The sequence below is a fragment of the Cyrtonyx montezumae genome, unplaced genomic scaffold (genome assembly GCF_038088225.1).
Source record: "Cyrtonyx montezumae isolate F1298 unplaced genomic scaffold, pur_monq_1.0 scaffold_6, whole genome shotgun sequence".
Lineage (NCBI taxonomy): Eukaryota > Metazoa > Chordata > Aves > Galliformes > Odontophoridae > Cyrtonyx > Cyrtonyx montezumae.
The window spans coordinates 7308314-7328917 of NW_027072067.1; the positions used below are offsets into that span (position 1 = coordinate 7308314).

General features: G+C 41.9%; 1 protein-coding gene and 1 long non-coding RNA gene across 3 annotated transcripts; one reads left to right on the forward strand and one right to left on the reverse strand.

Moving 5' to 3' along the window:
* The first annotated feature begins 76 nt into the window (after positions 1–76).
* Positions 77–18906, forward strand: PTPDC1 (protein tyrosine phosphatase domain containing 1). 2 transcript variants are annotated; one of them, XM_065749677.1, is made up of 10 exons: positions 77–97; positions 9193–9285; positions 11979–12150; positions 12747–12827; positions 12957–13075; positions 13758–13895; positions 14448–15649; positions 16361–16546; positions 17552–17662; positions 18333–18906. In XM_065749677.1, the coding sequence occupies exons 2-10, from the start codon at positions 9201–9203 to the stop codon at positions 18447–18449; spliced, it is 2211 nt and encodes a 736-aa protein (XP_065605749.1). In that variant the 5' UTR covers positions 77–97; positions 9193–9200; the 3' UTR covers positions 18450–18906. The 2 variants fall into 2 exon arrangements, with proteins under 2 accessions (XP_065605749.1, XP_065605748.1); XM_065749676.1 differs by lacking the exons at positions 77–97; positions 9193–9285 and adding an exon at positions 11218–11431.
* LOC136057110 (uncharacterized) lies at positions 3992–13176 on the reverse strand. The gene is made up of 4 exons (XR_010622996.1): positions 13048–13176; positions 10905–11419; positions 9615–9712; positions 3992–4622 (listed from the first exon to the last, which is right to left on the reverse strand). It is a non-coding gene; the product is annotated as an uncharacterized LOC136057110 (long non-coding RNA).
* Positions 18907–20604: the final 1698 nt, after the last annotated feature.

Here is a 20604-nt window from a genome sequence, read left to right on the forward strand (position 1 = left end):
CCGCGCCCGAGCCCTTCCGCGGCGCGGCGCATGCGCGGCCCGGCCCCGCCTTCCCCGCGCCGAGCGGCGGCGGAGCGGCGCTGGAGCGGCGGTGCAGGTGGGTGCGGCCGCCCCGCGGGGCCGTCCCGGCGCCGTGCTCAGCGCGGTCGCTCGGTGGGCGTGGCCGGAGATGGCCGTGCCCGGGTCGGCCCGGGCCGCTCTGGGGCAGCGCGGGGCGGGGCGGCGGTTGGGTAATGGAGCCCAAAAGGACGCGCAGCGGAGCGCTGATGCCGGCGTTTGCGAGGACGCGTGGCTCGAAACGTCCGTCCCTCTGTTCTTCTCGTGGGCGGTTTGCGTGGAGATGTGCGCGGAGCCTCGTGTGCGAGGAGGCAAAGACAAAGCGAGCGGTGGGGGCGGTCCTCGGGGCCGTGCCGTAAGAGCAGCTCTCCGGAGATATAATTAGCGGTGTAATCCCCTAATGAGGTGAGGGTTCCATCAGTGGCAGCGCTCCGAGCGCGGTTTGTGACACAGCGACGGACACGGGAGGGCGCGGCACAGTGCAGCAATACTGCCCCTCGGGCGCAGCGCCGGGCACCGATGCGTGGCCTTCGTGGGCGGCTGTGTCCCCCCGCTCCTCCCCGGCTCCAGGTCCCCCCCTGCTCCTGCTCTCTGGCTGCTTTACCAACGTCTCTGCTTCTTCACTCAAGCAGCCCCCACGTGGCAGAGCTCGACCACTTTGTTTCTTAGGAAAAAGCAAAGCACGTGATAAAGTCCTTTATTAAGAGGCCTGGCTCCATCACACCTCCATCATCTCAGTGGTTTATCACATTATGGACTATTCTGTGTGTTTCCTCTGCAAGTGCCCGTTGCTGTTAGGGGCAGCGTTTTCTAGAGATCACACATACGTTAAGCAGTGCTTTTGAAAAGGTCAGTGCGAACTGGCGAAGCCTGTGGTAGCTCTTCAGGAGTTGTATGAAGGAAGGAAATCATTTCCTCATTTTGCAGTTTTCTGACAGCCCAACATTGGGCGTCTCAGAGGCAGAGCTGCTCAGCCAAAGCAGGCCATGACTGGATGAGGGCTTTGCCACTGCGTTGTACAGTCAGAAAATGAGCTGCCTTGCAAAGCAGAGCTGAAGTGGGTTGCTGTAGCCCGGTGACACCTCTCCTCTCCCTTTGCAACCTGTATTGAACGTGCAATTTGTCTTTAATTTCAAAGCTTGTGGCTAAACAAGTGCTTCTTGTCTGTTTCCCTGGGCTACTATCACCTGTTGCCTTATCATAGGTTCATAGGTACATTAGGTTGGAAAGGACCTACAAGATCATCTAGTCCAACCATCCTCTTATCACCATCCCTACCCACTAAACTACTAAATCAAATCCCTTAGCATATATTATAAGGGCACTGAACAGCCTGCAAGTAATTCTTGATGCAATTTGTCCATTTTAGAACTCTCTTTTGAATTGAAATCTTGATTTGTAGTGTGGGAAAGAAAAAAATAGCCCCTAAAACCAAAACTCGTGAAATGTCTTTAATAAAATTACATACCAGTTTTGAATAACACAAAACTAAAGCACTCCCTGCAGTGTTTTAACGCAAGCTAAAAATGAAGTGATGTTCACTGATTTTTATTACTCAAACAAAAGGAAGAGCAAAAGGCAAAAGATGAAGCTGGAAACATTCCAGGCTAGCTAGGAATCTAAGTACACTGTGCTAAATTCAAATTAAGTTCATAAGTTCATAAGTTCATAAGTTCATAAGGTTGGAAAGGACCTATAAGATCATCTAGTCCAACCATCCTCCTATCACTATCTCTACCCAACTACTAAATTAAGTCCTTTAGCACCTCATCTAAACGCTTCTTGAACAGCGCTAGGGATGGTGCCTCAACCACCTCCCTAGGCAGGCCATTCCAGTGCCTGACCACTCTTTCAGAAAAGAAATGCTTCCTGAGGTCTAATCTAAATCTTCCCTGGTGCAACTTGTGGCCATTCCCTCTTGTCCTGTCATTACTTATCAGGGAGAAGAGGCCTACCCCCTCCTCACCACAACCCCCCTTCAGGAAGTGGTAGAGTGCAATAAGGTCTCCTCTGAGCCTCCTCTTCTCCAGACTAAACAATCCCAGCTCCCTCAGCCGCTCCTCATAAGACTTGTGCTCCAGACCCCTCCCCAGTTTTGTTGCCCTTCTCTGAACACGCTCCAGGGCCTCAATGTCCTTCTTGTAGTGAGGGGCCCAAAACTGAACACAGTACTCGAGGTGCGGCCGTACCAGAGCTGAGTACAGGGGGATGATCACCTCCCTGCTCCTGCTGGCTACACTATTTCTAATACAGGCCAGGATGCTGTTGGCCTTCTTAGCCACCTGGGCACACTGCCGGCTCATGTTGAGCCGAGCATCAACCAACACCCCCAGGTCCTTTTCCTCTCTACATTCTTCAAGCCATTCTGCCCCAAGCCTATAGCATTGCATGGGGTTATTGTGGCCAAAGTGCAGGACCCGGCACTTGGTCTTATTGAACCTCATCCCATTTTGCTCAGCCCAGCTGTTCAGCCTATCCAAATCCCTCTGAAGGGCCTCTTTAACTTTAAAGAAAGTTAGGCTTTAGTAAACGTGAAGGTTTTAGGATAATGTGGTGCTCTTATTCTGACTAGGAGTGACATCACGGCAGTCTAAATGATGGTCAAACATTTCAGCTACATTTGGTTCACAGTAACTTCACTGCCTGTGTAATCTGATGCATTTCTACCTAAGGATGTGGGACAGGGTGTGATGCTGGAGGACTGAGCTGCCCGAGGCACGGTGACCCTGCTCTACTTACCTGAAAAGCCTGTTAGTATCTTCCAGTGGTGATCACAGTTCAGTAGAATTTTCCAGAGGAGATGGAGATTGTTTTGTTTAAAAAGGAAAATGCCAAACCTGGACAGGATTATTAGTTTAGTCACCAGCTTCCCACCTCCTCTCAGCACTCTTTCTTTGAAAATGGCAGCTTATTTCAGCCTAATGGCTAACTCCCCCATCAAGTCATCCTCAGCACAAAGCCTCGTCTTGACAAAGATGCGATGACAGATGCTGGAACAAACATGTTTGGCACCCGTTCCTGGAACGAGCTGAGCTTTCCAGATCACTGGGAAGAATCAGTTGTTCAGCTGAATGAGCTGCCAGTCCTGAGGAGTTACAAGTGGAGGAATGGGGGCAGCGAATCACTGATAGCTACAAATGGAGCAGAGCAGCAGGCTGCTGCACCAAGAGTCCAAGCATGAACCCTCTGGAATCAAATGGGGGAATGCTGCTGTGGTATGATCAGTGTGAACATGTAGAACTTCACAGAAAAGGCTACACTCATATTGAGAATTCCATTTAATGTTTCTTAATTATCCAAAGTCTTTCTGTTCTTTCATCCACTAACAGATCTGATCATTTCCTCCTACAGAATGTCTTACCAGATTTTAGTGCCTGTTCCTACCAAAGGCATTTAATTTGCAGGAACTCTGTGCTGTGTTCTGCTGGGCCTCTGAGGCAGAGGTGTGTTTTGGTTACTGTCCGGGCTCTGTCAAATATCAGACTCTTTAAGCCCCATTTTCAGTTAAGACTTTTTGCCCACGTGGCCTGAGATGTGTCTGTACACGTATGTCAACTATTTACTAAAATGATCAGCTGCAGTTGAGTTCATGCCCATGATTTCTTTTTTGTCCCTGCCACATCAGTACAACAAAGTGTGATGTTAAGGACTACGTACTTAACGTAGTTGCACTGCTCTTTCTTCCATTAGCACATAGCAATAACAGTGACAACTTGCTACACCATTACTTCTGAAAACTCTTGAAGCGCTGCGTGAGCTCCATCTCCATCCTGGCAGCAAGGCACGTGTTCATCTGAGACAGCACGTTTGGAGTTAACATACATTGTCATCAGCCTCCAATTGTCTCCTGTAGCTGCTTAAATAAAAAACACAGCCCCAGCCACAGAAGCTTGCACTCATACTTTTTTTTTTCTCTAAGTAACTGGGAGGTATTTTTAATGATGAGCAGTGAGTAAGCATTTAATTAGTGCTAAATTGTTTGTGCTTTGTTATTTTATTTCTTTTTAATAAGGCAGGTGGGGAAGCTGTGGAAATAGATGAAAGCCTGTTTTCTTGTCAGATAATACTGAAGTTGATTGAGATAGAACATCAGATCTTATTTTATTTAGCTTGTTTTATTACTTTAGCTCATATTAGTTAAACCAAGTCTTTGTTGTTTTAGTAGATCACATCCTTTACATTCAGAAAAACATCTTTACTATGCTTTTGGGATGTTAATGCAGTTAATTTGCACTCAGGACATATGCTTTAATGACAGTCTTTGCTATACTGGATGAAAAATGAAAAACATTGTTCAGAGTATAACCACAGATAGGAGCAACAAGTCGTGAGTCCCATTTCTTTCCTTTCGTGGTGTTTAAAGTGAATGTATAGTTGAACTGCGATTGATGTGGGTGTGTTCCTAGAATGATCTTTGTAGCTGAGCTGAGCTGGCTGGTGCATGCAGACCCACAGTGCTGGGGCTGATAGGGAGAGGTGAAGGGAAGGGATGGGGCAGAGCACTGTGCAGGGCTCTGCTCATTGAAGAGCTTGGCGTGGCCTCTTTGCCTCAATCCCTCTGAAATCTCAGCAGACACAGAAAGCAGTTCATGAGATGATTATCTGTGCAGTGCTTGAGGCATTCCTCAATACAGTCTTAAGTTAAGAAAAGATAGTTATTGGCTCCTCCCAGATTACCATCGTGAATCCAATTAACTACAGGAAACACTGTGGCAACACAGTTCAGCATCTCTGCTGTAAATGGGATTTCCCTACAACATATTTCTGGGGGTGGTACTGCAGCAATGAAGGGATCAGCATTCACTCGCTCGTTTTGCAGGGTAACAGGTAAGATGTTAAACCAAAATTACTGCAGTTCTGTTTTAAAACTCACTTAAAGTTACTGTGCCTTTGGCTATTGGAGGGGTAATCCCTTTGCCTCGTACAGTTCCGTTTTAAATCCTTTCCACTTCTGAATTCTTTCAGTAGCACTCAGCAGCACTGACGGTATGTCCTTCTTTGCTATGTAGTCTTACAGAGTCTGTCTTAGTAATATTCATGATCAGGAATATCAGAGACACTTGTGGTTTTATTTTTTTTGTAGAACAGTTCCTTTAATTGTTTTTGCACCATCTCCTTTCTACTCCTCAGCAGTAATTACTGGTTGCCAGCCTGTGCAAGGCAGATATCGATAACTTCTGCTAACTACTGGGTTATCACTGAAAGCTGACGTGGCTTCATGACATGAATCAATCCATTGGTAGACCTGTCCATCATCTTTGGTCGCTATTCATGTCAAAAAATTATTAATAGCAAACATGAATCACCAGACCAGCGCCCACATAATTTCCTAACGAATTATATTCCTTTGTCTCTTCTGTATGTGAAAGCAGTTATAGTCCTTGGTAAATATGTGTAACGATTAAGTGACATTCACCTTAAACTAGAACAAATGCTGAATATTTTTTGCTAAAGGTTAAAAAGCCACCCACTGATGGAAGTAACAAGGGAGTTCTGCCCATGTGAAATCACAGCAGTTCTACAGCAGCTGCAGTGCTGTCCTGCTGTGTAAATCACCTCTGAGCTGTATGAAGATGTGTTCAAATTAATGCCTTATTTTCCCTTCACCCCACAGTGATGTGTTTATTTGCCTTTTCCAGTTGCTCACGTTTGCTCCTAGGCAGTGCTTTTAATTTTGTGTCGCTACTCATAACTGTCAAGCTGAGGAAAATGGTTATGCTCTATTCTTCCAAAACTTTACAAATAATTGGTTTCTTATTTCTGGCATTGTTTAAATTAGGTTGCATGTTGGAAATCAGATAGTGTGTTCTACTTCTAAATACAATTTCATCTACCAGTGCTTCCTGCAGAAGTAACTACCTACATCTGAGCATATGTAGAAGATTTTTCTGTCAGAACCTTTACTGATCTGCCTATCATGAAACATCAGATTTAAAACCTGACTTTAGTGACCAAGTTGTGATTTCAATAGCTCTTAACCTTGTCATTAATTATATATTATAAGATATATATCTTCCCGTGATCATATTTTCTCTTGGTCTTGTTAGCTGAATTATCTGTAGTTTCTAAACATCTTAATTAGTTCAGTTTTCAGAACTTTGTGTTTTGGCAATGAAACTTTATCCCATATAATCTCATATTTAGACAGATATCCTGTGGGACTGCTCCCAGAAGCAAAGCCATTCAGGAAGATAAGTACTTGCAGAACCAGGCCATGGAGCTGATGTTACCTGAGGGTTAGGTGCTAACCTAGCATTGCCCTGTGTGCAGCTGCATTCTGTGTTCCTTTAACAGGTTGCCCATTGGCTTGCTCCTTGTCTGTGAATGCTACAGGGGAGAGAACAACTCACTTTGAAAGCAAGAAAATACAGTGATCTTCACATTTTATGTGGCAGGAATAATCATCGGCAGTTCCTTCTCTTGTATGAATACAGTGTATTTACGGTGGAAAGATTACCCAAGATTTTTCATGCTAATACACAAAACCAATCTTTTCAATGTGCTGTCATATTCTAGGTTACCAAATCCGTACAAATCTGGAGAAATGAGTCCTCGCTGTTAGTAAACAGCTCCACAGAAATGCAGGGAGGATCACTGGCAGTGCTGGCAGCTGCTCTGCCACCTCTGGAACCATTCCAGTTCAGAACACAAACTCTTCAGTTTCAAAGCACGTTCTGAATATAGTAAATGCATTTATTAAACAACGATATTAATTGCTAATGTATAGTGGGAATCTTAGGGCTTGTTTTCTGGCTTGTTTTCTGGCTGCTAAAACATCAGACATGATTCCCTTCTCTCAGTCCATTTTGAAGTAAAAATTCAGCCCAGCAAGTGGAAAACACGGATTTCCAGATGCTTTGATCATAGAAAATATTCATCCTTTGTGCAGGGCAGAGTGACACCTAAGCCAGTTTTGGGCCTTGAAGTAATTGCTGTGGTCTTTCTTTCCTCCTTTCCAGGCAACTGCCCACCAGTTAGTTGCAGGCCCCCATCTCACACTTGTCCTGCTTGCTGCTTGACTTTTTGCTGCTTCACCTTTATCTTCACAAAGGGTTCTTTTATTCCAGAGGCTGCATCGCCTTTTAGAAACAAAGTGGGAGCACAGACTGATCTCACCTAAGGAAGCACAGTGTGCCTGTACCATTTCCTCTGACAGAAATCCACCTCTGGTTATATGACACAGCAAGTTGGATGTGACAGCTGTCATCTGTTACCAAATGCAATCAGTGAATTGGCAGTGCTACCAGCAGGCAACAAAATCTGAGACATCCTTTCTGCCAGGAGCTGGTTTGCACAGAAGTGATACACAGAGATACACAGAGACACACCAGAGCAAGTACAAAATGCACATCTCAGAGGCGCCTGCTGAAATATCCCCTTAGTGCTTGATGTCTGGCTCCAGGAGACCCGTTTCCCTGGGCACTGTGGTTCTGCCATTTGTTTCAGTCAGCCAGCACCACAGATGTTATTTTTACTCCAGTTTCATTACCTGTGTTGTTTATGCAAGCTTAATGACATTGCTGCCTGTGATAAAGAGGTGGAACATCAATCACCTAAGACACCGTTCCATTTCTTAAGTTGTGATAGCAGGATTAAAAGAGCAGCCTCTTTGCTGTCATGGCAATAGAAATGCATGGCACAGAGCGGATCTGATTAAGGTGGTGTCATGACTGCCCCCGGGCACGTGACTCAGCTCCCTCAGAGAGCTCTTAAGGAATATGACCTGGAATAACATCTGGGGCTTGCTGTTCCCACCTTAAGTGTCCGTACTGGGTGACACTGATGTGGAATAAAGTTCATCAGCACTGTTTGTAGATGAATAGTTTCTATTTACTCAAGTATGTGGTAGATGATAAAATATCTATACATGACATTTTATGTGAAAGATTTAATTATTTACCTAAAGCAATTACTCAGCATTATAGTTAAAAAGATGCACAGTGAATGGCAAGCAGTTAATACCTCAGCATAGCACTGGATACCATGTTTACCATGTAATATATATTAATATATATTACAAATACTGTTTACCATGTAATACTTCTCATTATTATTATTTTAGAAAGTGACAGAATCACAGAATTGTAGGGGTTGGAAGGGACCTCCAGAGATCATTGAGTCCAACCCCCTGCCAAAGCAGCTCCCTAGCCCAGGTTGCACAGGTAGGCATCCAGGAGGGCCTTGAACATCTCCAGAGAAGGAGACTCCACCACCTCTCTGTGCAGCTGTGCCAGTGCTCCATCACAGCACTGAATAAGTTCCCACGCACATTCGTGCAGAAGAACACTGTGATACTGAATCTTAGCAAAGTTTCTGCAAAATTTGGTCCAGAAGGTTTATTTAGAAGAATTTCAATAGTTACGTGCTTTTTTTAATACTGTATTTGCAACTATATTACTACTAAGATAAGTAAGGCTGTGAACTCAGGATCCATGTAGTTGTTTTACTTAAACATCACAGTGACTGACTACTAAGTTCACATTGACAGCCTTCCTTTTGTTCCCTCTTTGCCATGTACAATCTCTTCAGCTTGCTTTGTATTATAGGAAAACGTTTTTTGCTTAGGCAATGTCTTGTTTTCTGTTTTCTTATTAAAGAAGTATCTGCATATATGTGATTTTAAATTCTCCACAGAGAGTAGAGGGTAGGGAACAGAGAAGGCACTTACCCTGTGCACAGTCTGTTTGAAGTATCAACTAATTGTAAGAATGGTAAGGTCTGGAAATAGTGCTGCCATTCTGCTATCACTGGTGTTGCTGGCACTGCCCCTTGGATGGTTCCAGCTCAGGATTTATAGTTCTGTGTTTACTTTTAAGAATTTGAGAAAACTGAGGTGGCCTTAAAGGCTTCTAGGTGAGTGGTTCCTGTGCATATCAAACACAGCTGGAAGGTACATCATCAGCCAGATTCTGGAGCTGGAAATACACAACTGACTTCTAATTGCTAGGACAGATAGCAGAACTGGTGAATTTTAAGACTGCACACCAAAAGGAAAGTAACAAGCTATGCCTGAATGCCCAAATCTTAAGCCTCGGATGGCTTTATAACCACGTGCACGGTACTGAGCTTTCATTCAGCTTTGTTTTACATTTTCAAGCTTGTAGATCGACAGCAAACATATCACTGTTTCCACAGGTACTGCAATGGCTGCAGGAGTTTTGCTGCAGAATGAACTACCGTACTCTTCGTTGCTAGAGAGCAGTGTGTATCTAGCGAATATGAGTTCAGGTAATAATTTTCTCAGCTATGCTATTCATAAAAACAGCTTAAATAAATTCTGAACAAAAAGCAGTTTTCCATAGGGGAAAAAATGGACGTTATTGCCAAATTATAAGCATAAAATGTCTACAACAAAAACAAACTGCATGACTTCTCATCACCACCATGTGCTAAGAGGTTGAACTTTCCAGTACCTTTCAAATTGCCAAGTGTCTTAGTTAAAGAAATGACATCACATCCATGTTCAGAAACTGCCCAGCTCTCTGAAGGCACAAACAAACCTTCAACAAAAAAACCCTCTCCAAGAAAATATTGGAAGGTTTTGGGTGAGTACTTACAAATCATGCTAGATTCAGTGGAATGACAGTGCTGTGCAGCATTTTCACTTGTTCATCTCTGGCTCCACTATCACTTGATATATATGGTAGAAAAAAATCTGTGAAGAGAATTAAAAAATTAAATATGAGAAGGCAATATAATTAACTCAAAAGCATTTTTTTAATTTGCTGGATATAGGCAACACTTGAAGAGCCTTTTTCATCTTCCTTTCTCTTCAGCCTCATACCCAAAATAAAAGCATTTACTTAAGTAAATATTTAAGTATTTCCTCATCTCCTTATGTTGGCTTTATTGGGAGAGTCAGATCTTTGAGTCAACAGCTAACAGCTTTAACATTCTCCTTTTCATGTACGACATCACAGATGTTTCATGCTTGGTTTCTACAGAAATCCCTACTGTGTCTTAAGAGCTGGGCTGCAGCATTCAAAATTCAGTCACTCAGTCCCTGTTCAGTACCTAGAAGAAACAGCAGATTTTTGCCTCGTGAGTTTGTATCAAAAGAGAGCTTTCTCAAACACAATTCCTCTTTTAGGATTCCTGTTTCCATAACACAAAAGGAATAATCAGACTGATTTAAGTATATATCCTTAGGAAAAGGCAGTGGGATTGTTTTAATTGACCAAAGCTATGGTGAATTTTCCTCATTTCCCTCCTCTCTCACCTTTAACATCCAGACAATTGGATGACTTAAAAAAAAAAACCAAAAACATTTCTGTAATGCATTCTTCACACAAGTTCCTTGAGAATGTTGTACGTTTGAGAACGCAGTAATCTTTCTGTCCAGCTCATTCTCTTTCATAGCACACTGGCAGCAAAGTGGGAGGCAATTTGCCACCTAATATCTACCTTCAAAAGCCTAAAGCACTCAAATGATGCATCTTCTCCCCATAATCTGCTTTATCTCACTCTGCGGGGCTAACAGCTTCTGTTAATAAAAGAGCTGTGCTCTGAAAAAAAAAAGCCTTTTGTTTTGAGTAACAAATTGTGTTTGTTAGGAGATATGAATGGTCCGGAGTGAACAGTCTACAATTCATGGTGTACTGAGCCATTTCAGTAGGAGCACACTAATCCCAATTATTACAGAGCTAATGATGCATTTTGCAGCAGCTCAGCAGAGGGAGAGAGGTGGTTGTGGAATGTAAAACCAAGAGGTGGGGGTGTATAATGTACTTACAGATTTCTCAGGAAGCAGAGCCTCCAACTACATTTTGATTGTTCTCTTGAGTATACTGTTCTGTGTCTTAGCGAGTTCTGAATGTATGTTATTTACAACTCACTAAAATACTCACATTGTTTATGGAAAATGTTTTGTTTGTTCCCAGTCCGTTTTCAAAATGATTTACTTGAAATGCAACTATTTTCATCAGCAGCGGAACAGTTTGTCCCAAACACAATCAATTCATATAGAACGTCGCTGCCACGGCGCTGGCTGGCAGCAGAGCCCTCATTGTTTGTCACTATGGAGACAGCTCAGCCCATGCTGACTCGCTGCTCCAGCAGACAGAGGGATGCGCATCTCGCTGCAACTTCAGCGCTGAGCAACTTGGATTTCAGCTCAGTGCATCCTCGGCAGCCGTGCCAGGCCGTGCCGGGCTGGGCAGCATGCAGGGCTCACCCCGGCGGCGCTCAGCTGTGAGTCTTTTTAGCAACTTTTTCCAGGGTCGGAGGCACTCCTCCTCCGATCCCCTTCTTCGCATAATCCAGAGGCGCCGGAGCTCAGTTGTAGAGGTTCTGTCGTCGTCGACGCACCGGGTGATGGTGGCGATATCGTCGCTGAGCCCCGAGGAGCTGGATGCGGCTTTTCCTGAAAAAAAAAGTAAAGTAGTTCTCATTAAGACTGTTGGCACTTCTGTTCTTGCTGTTGACTTTGTTAATAAGCTCATATGCTTTGGTTCTGCTGACCATATTTTATATATACATGCTTACAATATGGATTTTTTTTCTCTGTGTTTTATATTTTGTTCAGTGATTCCTTATGTGAGGATTAATGCCTGCTTTTCATTCTAACATAAAATAGAAGCACACCTTCACACACCTGCCACAAGCATGTGGCTCCTTCTGATTACAGGTGACTGTGGCGTGTTCCCCCGCACAGGGGATTGCACGCAGATAGCGTCATCAGAAAAAGGACACATTTGCTGTGACCAACTTCAGTAATGCAAGCAAATGTTTTTTTTTTCCTCAGAATCCTTTCAGTCTGCCTTGAATAATGTGTTGTAAACATATATTTCTACTTTGTAATATATTTTGTAACTTTATCATCAGGAGGAGCAGCAGGAACAAGTAGTTGAACAGCTACTTGTAGGGCAGAGATGAACTGGTGAGGCTCCTTACTAGGTGGACTGCATTTGGCTCTGTTACAGGAAGTTCAAGGCAGCCAACAGCAAAATACACCAAAGTGGGGGAGCGCCTTCGCCACGTCATCCCTGGTCACATGCAGTGCTCGATGGCATGCGGTGGTCGTGCGTGCAAGTATGAGAATCCAGCTCGATGGAGTGATGAGGAGCAAGCTATTAAAGGGCTCTACTCTTCTTGGTAGTATGCAGCATTTACTGTCACTAAATGTAACTGGAGCCTTTATACTTACTGAAAGAGAGAAATCAAAGTAAATGGACGTGAATTTTAATAAAAATATCCCAGGCGACAGACAGTTCTCACTCAGGTTTAAAACGCAAAGGAGTTAAAACGTGTTCATAATAGAATTTCAAGTGAAGTAAAACACTTACTGGAGATGAAATATACTTGAAAAAGCATATTCATATATAGTAATACTGATGTGAAGCACGCCTTTACATTCTTACTGATCATCTCCTAACAGTGAATGCTACTTAGAGGCATAACAGCCTTAAAGGCCCAAACAGGGAGCCGTTCACATTTCTATTCAAAGGAATTTTTTACTGTATTAATTAGGTTGGGATTGAAACAATTCCAGTAACAGTCTTTTGATTTGTAATATCTGTATCCACTTAGGGTATTCACCACTGACACTAGATGATAAGAGCTTTTTGAAAAAGAATTTCTAGTACATCAGCAGCTTTATTTCGTCAAATTAATCCCCAGGAAATTATTAACATAACGATTCTCGTTATTAATGTAAAAATAGTAAATGTTATTATTTTGTAATTTCTCAGGATAACAGATAACATACTGGCTATGGCTCGGCCCTCAACAGAACTAATTGAGAAGTACAACATTATTGAGCAGTTTGAAAGGTAAGAAAGTGTATTTATTGTGTGCATTACTAATAGAATTCCCAGTCTGTATTCTCTTCCAACATATATTTGGATTGCTGGTAATCCTCCCCTAGGAATAAACACGTATTTCATCTCTTCCTTCCTCAGATGCGGCATAAAAACCATCATTAACCTGCAGCGTCCTGGGGAGCACGCGAGCTGTGGGAACCCGCTGGAGCAGGAAAGCGGCTTCACCTACCTTCCTGAGGCCTTCATGGAGGCTGGCAGTACGCACGCTCCTGCTGCTGGGCCTCATCCATTATTCATCTCAGCTCCAGATACTCTTGCTTGAATTCTCATGTCTTACTGCACAAATGAGGGTGCAGACATAAAGCTTGGCAAATGTAGTCAGTGGTGAACAACGTTGTCCGTGGCTGTATCTAGTGTTTAGAAGAAAGAAGGGACAACAGCTGGTTAATTTTTTCTTCTCAGTTCCCAAATATCTAATACGTTAATGGTGTTTCAAATTCTGGTACATTTCATTAGAAGACATTTGTAATGACAGGTTTTTTTTGTGTTTTCATGTGATGACATGAGTGAAACTGCCTCCATATAAGAAGAAGCTTTTGACTGAAGTAGTGCTTTAATTTCTAAAAGGGAAAAGTGATGCTTCACTTCTGTATAGCTCAGTAATTTTTGTATGAATCATTCAGTTTTGTTAAATTTTTTTGCATTCCAGCTGAGCTCAAGTTTGACAGCCCTGTGCTAGCTTCATGCACTTATCAAATTGCAGTAGCAAAAGTACTCTGAAATTGGAAAATAATCTCTTGTAAACAGGATGTAGTCAGATTCCCTCAAGATTCTTTATACCATTTTCTCACTGTCATTTGTTATTAGTCATCTCTCTGCATAGAGTACCAAAAACTTCACTTTTGGTAAAGCAAATAACTCTCTCTCTTTTTATTTTAGTTTACTTTTATAATTTTGGATGGAAGGATTATGGAGTGGCATCTCTTACCACTATACTTGATATGGTAAAAGTCATGGCTTTTGCGCTGCAGGAAGGGAGAGTGGCTGTTCACTGTCACGCGGGACTCGGACGGACAGGTACGTGTGCTCTACTGCAGGAGAACATTTCTGAAGATGCAAAACACTCTGTTCATAAATTACTAATCATTTAAATTCACTGCAAGATGTACAGCTGCAAAGTAATTATAAATATCAAATTTGTGAAAATGATCTGTCAGTAGCTGGAAGAGATCAGTTTTAGTCTGTAAAAAAAGCAACCTGTGAGGTTAGATTTTTTTCTTTTAATTTCAGTGCAGTAATTCCCTGCTGCATTCAATGGGACAGCTTCTTTTTGGTGGGAAAAAAGTCACCTAAAATTTCATTTACTCCTTGCTTTTTCAAGACCCATTTGCCCAACTCCTTCCCGTAGAAGCCTCCACCGCTCTCACTCAAAGTGTATGTATGTAAAATCAAAGCGAGAATGGATCTATTGTCTCGTGTTCCAACAAAAGCAACTAACCCCACAGCATCACGTAATAGTGGGCACAAAGCTTGTATCTCCACCCATAGTCATTTACATCCCATAGTTCTTCTAAATAATTGTCTCGGTTTGAAAACATTTGAACTAATGTTGATGTTTCTATGTTGCAGGTGTTCTAGTAGCTTGCTACTTAGTGTTTGCAACAAGAATGACTGCAGATCAAGCCATTCTTTTTGTCAGAGCAAAAAGGCCTAATTCTATTCAGACTAGAGGGCAGTTGCTGTGCATCAGGGAATTCACTCAGTTTTTGATTCCTCTCAGAAATGTATTTGCTTGCTGTGAGCCCAAGGCGCACACGGTGACGCTGTCGCAGTACCTGACCCGCCAGAGACACCTGCTCCACGGCTACGAGAGCAGGCACCTCAAACACGTGCCAAAACTCATCCACCTAGTGTGCAAGCTGTTGCTAGACTTGGCTGAAAACAGACAAGTGATAGAGGCAGAACTCTTAGACATAGCCGACCTCTCAGCTGAAATTGAAAAGACCGTCTCCCAGCTGGTGTCAGTGCAGCTGCATGGAGACCTCGCCAGGCAGGACAGTGACACGTCGGACTCCTCGCACACCCACACGGCCACTTGTGACACTCAGGATTCTCCGTTTTCCCTGGCGCATGAATGTGATCCTCTTTGGAAAAGGAGGAATGCTGAATGCCTTCAGCCCCTCACTCATGTGAGGAGGCGTCTAAGCTACAGTGACTCAGATTTAAGGAGAACTGAGTTTCTCTTAGAGCAAGGAGAAACGGCGTGGACGGTACCTGCTCAGATATTGCTGTGCAACAAACTTAAGCAGAACAGCGGCGAGGAGAGCTCTGCCACAGATGAAAAAAAGCCACAGCTGGATTTAAACAAAGAAGCATTAGTGCGTAATACATGTACAATTTGGAGTCAAACTAAGTTTAATTTGGATGGACAAAAAGATGGATCTTCACTTTATCAGAGAAGGAACTCTACCAAAGAAGTGCAACGCAGCAGAACTTTTTCTTCAGGCCTAGCATCTCTCCACTATACCAGGGAACCTGGAACACCAAGGCATAATTTTACTAATGAGATTGGTCACAGAAAAGAACGTGAGACTCGCATGTACAGCAGAAGAGTCTACGTCTCTGAGGACTCTGATTCTTCTTCTAAAGTGAACTTTTCCATTGGATGTGAAAGCCAAGGTAGCAAAGATCCGTCAGAGGCAATTCCACACATTGTTCTGCAGTCAGAATTAAGTTTGGAAGCTCGAAGAGTTCTGGCAGCAAAAGCACTTGCAAATATAAATGAGTTTCTGGAAGAGGATGAAGTGAAGCAGAAGGTAGAAATGTGGCAGGTAATTTTTAATTTCATTCAGTGTTGTGTATCCTGAATACTTCACCTAGGTTAACTCTTAGAGTAGCAAAACCACCACCACATGCTTTGAAATGGGACACAGATTTATGCTGTGGTTAAGAAAATAATTGTATTTGTCAGTAAGGAATAAATTTTTGCAATAGTATGTGAAATGAACCTAGAAGTTTCAGTTCCTAGCAGGAGGTGAGAACATTTTTTCTGGTCATGTTCATCCATTTTACTAACAAAAATTAATGCTGTTATCTGTGGTTTAACTTAGCTCCTGGTAGCATAAAAGTACTACAGATTTTAAGTTAGAGCTATGTTGTTTTTAATCAGTGATTTCTCAGAACTAATCAGAGGATTCTGCCTGAATTTAGTAGAAACTTAACTGCTTATCCTCAAAAACAAATCCTCCTACCAGGAAGTAGGAATCCAATGCTGCGTTATATATTCTGAGAGCTAACAGGGAGATTCTGAGCTGCACTACTTACATCATCCTTGTGTTTTAAAGAATCGTTTGTATTAGTGCTGATTAATGAGGATGTCTTGGAAAAAGGAACGTTCTTTTTTTGTAACTGTTAAGTCTTTTTTTCATGTTGGAATGTAAGCAGCCAAGTACTGCTACAACTGAAAGCAATATCAGCAAAAGTAAATAGATGATGCATTTGTAGTTTCTTTCTCCTTTCTTCTCCATTTTTTTCTTTTAAAGAAAGAACTGAATTCTCGAGATGGAGCCTGGGATAAAATCTCCTCAGAGAGAGATCCTTTCATCCTCTGTAGCTTGATGTGGTCCTGGATAGAGCAACTGAAAGAGCCTATTATATCCAGAGATGATATTGACATGTTGGCAAAAAATTGCATAGAATCACAGGATGCACTTAACTTACTGAGAAAGGTAGATATTTGATATATCAACGCATTGTTTCAACTCTAAGCATAGCTTGTTAAACTATTCATTTGTGACTTTTAAACATGGAAATTACACATTCAAAATGCATTCAGAAGTAATATTGTAGTGGTGAATATTATAAGAACTATCAGTTATCTTTGCCCCCTATTTAGTAGAAGCTCATCTTCAGCTCGTTGTCTGCAAATTCTGCAGTTGGAGGTCCAAGGGAAAGACAAGAATCTTCTGCCCTGTGATTTGATGTATGGCTTTTGTTAATATAAACTCTTGCTGACTGTGCTAAAAGTATTTGCTGTGCAAACATCTTAACCCATCAGTTTTGGAAGAGGTGGGAAAGGGAATAGGAAAAAATTTGCCAGTTCAAAGATTCAGAAGCCAGGTCAGGTTTCTTTATGTAAGTCAGAACTGTACATTCTGAAATTCCTATGAAGTCAGGTATGCAACTACCTAACTGTGCTGTCCCCAGAGAGCTAGATGCAGGGTAAATAAAGAAAAAAACACCTCCATTCTTGACCTGTTAGTTACACAAACTCATTTCTTAGTTATTTGGATCATATGGTTTAACCCAGCAGGTGGCTGAGCACCATGCAGGGCAGGAAGAGATGTAGATTGTGCTATGTTGGGAACAGAGCCCTAAACATAACATAGCCTTTGGGGCTGACAGTATTTAATATCTCTTTCCTGTGCCACCTCATATAAGCATTGCTGTTTGCATAAGGACCTTGGGATACCAAGTCTGCAGAAGAACGCCAGACCTCCTAGAAATTTCCAGAGCAGTTTGAGAATTTTCTTCCATTGTGACTGTAACTATTACAGCAATTACATACAAGCTCTTTAGGCTTGTGAAAATTCCCTCCTCACCTCCTACACCTGAAGGTTTCAATACAGGAAGGCACAGTCTGATATTTAAACAGCAATAAACAAAAACTGAAAGCTAAATGTTTTTCAGGAAGAGATTTCTTCTAACGAGCTGCTGTTCCTTTTATCCACCAGGAACAGTGTCAGACTATCCTTTGTATTTTACACTGTGTGGTGAACTTGCAAACGCTGCCAGATGATGTGGAGGAGGCCTTACTTGTTCGTGCTATTAAAGCTTTCACTAAGGCAAGTAACTGTCCAAGACATCCTATTTGTTTGTTTAAATCATGAGTCAGCAGAGCAGTAAAAGTGACAGGAGGCCCTTCGCAGTTGGTGTACTCGTGCTGTCTCCATTCAGAGTTTACAGTTCCCATTCTACATAAAAGATGGGGGATATTCTGAACAAAACCCAATTCTGTCACTAGAGCCATAGTCTTTTTGTCTCATTTTTCTCTCTGGATCATTTCCAATTCGTGGATTTCTTCACAGTAGGGAAAAGATGATTTTTAAGTGATGGGAATAAAAAGGCACTGGGAATAGCTTACCAAAGGCTTTAATGGTCTGTAGTACTTGGACTCTTTCCATCAGATTAAACTGTATTCTAAAATTACATTGCAGTTCAGCAGGTGGAAGTATTTAAAAGAAAAGTTCATCATTTTGCTTCCTAATCTCTTGTAAATCTACAGACATGCCACCTGTTAAAATAATCATAACACTTCTTCTTTAGTTTGCTTTAATGTTTAGGAAAAAAACCCAACTCTATTTACCATTAAGTACTCCATAATGAAAGTACTGTGCATGTGTGTTTGCCAATAAACCTGAAAACTAACTTATTCTTTTTAAGTGTTGCTCATTTCTGCATTCTGCCATATGACATCTATTTAACAACTGAGTTTCAATTTCTTCCTTTTATTAGACAAGCTTCGATTCTGAAGATGGACCATATGTTTACAATACCCTGAAAAAAGTATTTAAGCAAACACTGGAAGAAAAAAGAAAAAAGCTGAAGGAAGGAACAGAGAATCCCTCTTGATTTCTGCACGGTGATGCTGAAGGATTAGGTGGCTCTACCAAATTATTTTGCATTTTCCAGCTACTGTATTTTGTGCTATTTTGCATGATTTACCTAATTTAGGTAGCAGCCATTATTAACAAAGCATTTATTTTTTTAGAGGGAGTTTTATTGCAAACTGTCCTATCTGTGTGGTTCTGAGGAGCAGCTCCTGTTTGACTGTACTGTAGCTTTCTGTTTTCTAGTACTGTTTTATTTTCTGAAATCTTCACTTGTTTTCAGATGTATTTATCATTTAGAAACCTCTGCAATTGGCAAGTTCTGCTTTGTACAAGTTACACAGTTGCCATAAGTTCAGTGCCATGGTATAAAAGGTTTTAACGGACTGAGTTAATGTTTATGTATTCAGTATGTTTACATTAATGTTACTTGATTTTTCTTTGAGGTCAATAAATACTGACTGAAATAGCTAAACTCTCCTTGTAAAAAATTTAAAATAAAAATAGTTAACAGATCTTGAGGTCCACTGGTAACAACAGATGAAATTGTCACCAATGCATTCCTGAAAAGTGCTGCAGTAGAGAAATACATTGAATGCTTTAAGTTACAAAGGGCTTAATTGTACATTTTTATCAAAAAGAAAGATTTCTGATTTTTTCCTTTATGGAAAATAGTTTTGTTTTCTCAAATGCTTTGAATATTTTTTTAATTAAACTTCCATAGATTTAAGTGAAAAAAAATATTTAATTATCAGACTTGAACAAGAATATAATTCTGTCCAACTTATGTTCAACAAAAAAATTGAGTGTCATAAAATAACACTCAAAAATAATCAGTGAAAATCTTATCTCCAATGCACTTTGTAGAGCTATTTTCATCTAATAAAACAGAAAAGAACTGGGATGTCATCACTGCAGTTTTTGATTACAGCTTTAGGATTCAGGATGGGTTATCAGGTTGCAGGATTAACAGTTCACCCACTGCTGTTTTCTGCAAAGGACAAGCAATACATCTATCCCAAACACTTGTAGTAACATGCATTTGAAGTACAAATATCCCTGTAGAATACCTTGTGACCAATGCCCTTACTAGGTAAGCATGCTCTTCATCCATAGGTACCTTGAGTTTGAATAGTTCCTAGGGTCAAATGTAGGTAGCCTACTGCTTGAGAGAAGAGCAAACAACCATAGAACACCTCGAGTTGGCAGGGATCACAAGGATCATCAAGCCCAGCTCCTGGCTCCACACAGGAACACAAAAACCAAACCCTATGTCTGAAAGGCATTCTCCAAGTGCTCCTTGAGCTCCAGCACCTTGGGGCAGTGACCAGTGCCCTGGGAACCTGTTCCATGCCCACCTCTCTCTGGTGCAGAACCTTTCCCTAGCACCCAGCCTGGCCCTCCCCTGATGCAGCTCCATGCCTTTCCCTCGGCTCCTAAACTTCCAAATCCATCCACAACTGTGCGGAAGGCACTAGCAGAAGAGAAGTCAGAGCTGGTACCACGGGCTGCCAGCACAGTTAGGGATGGCAGGGACAGCACTGAATGTGCATTGTGAATCCATCTCCCTGCCTCCAACCCTGAGCTGCAAGCACTTCAGGACTACTCCCTATCAGGGATGTAATTCACATCCCAAGCCTTACATTTGAGCTTTAAAACATGAACAAACACAGTTAATTCCTTATAAGCCTACCTACTAAGGTGAGCTAATAACTTCCATAAGAGAATTACTAAGTAATGTAAATGTGTTTTAAAATTAGGCTACAACACCATGTTTTTTGTAATCTGCCTAATAATCTTTGTCCAGTGGCAGAGCAAAGAACAGCCAACAGCACATTCATATGAATGCCCCTTTTAAAGTACAGGTACAGGGCCTATCTCCCCCTTTGTTTCCTTATATAATTTATCTGCATTCCTTAGCTATTAAAAACATTTCTGTTTCTCAAAGTAATTTCTGCTCTACTCACACACATTTTAGTTTTGGAAAAATTAGAAGTTATCAGATTGGCTTTTCTGGTAGCACCAGAACTACTTTTGGAAACCTAATAAGCACAGGACACACCAATATTATTGGTGCTATCTGAAAAGAAGCCTATAGAACTCTGGGTATTACACTGTACACATTAAAAGGATTTCCTGCTAAAATATCAGCTCAGCTCTGGGCTGGTGCGGAGCAA

Coding starts and splice junctions, on each gene's coding strand:
- PTPDC1 (XM_065749676.1), top strand. CDS start 11,218: ATGCAGGGCTCACCCCGGCGGCGCTCAGCTGTGAGTCTTTTTAGCAAC. Junction 12,151..12,746: donor AAAGGGCTCTACTCTTCTTG/GTAGTATGCAGC, acceptor GTAATTTCTCAG/GATAACAGATAACATACTGG. Junction 12,828..12,956: donor ATTATTGAGCAGTTTGAAAG/GTAAGAAAGTGT, acceptor TTCCTTCCTCAG/ATGCGGCATAAAAACCATCA.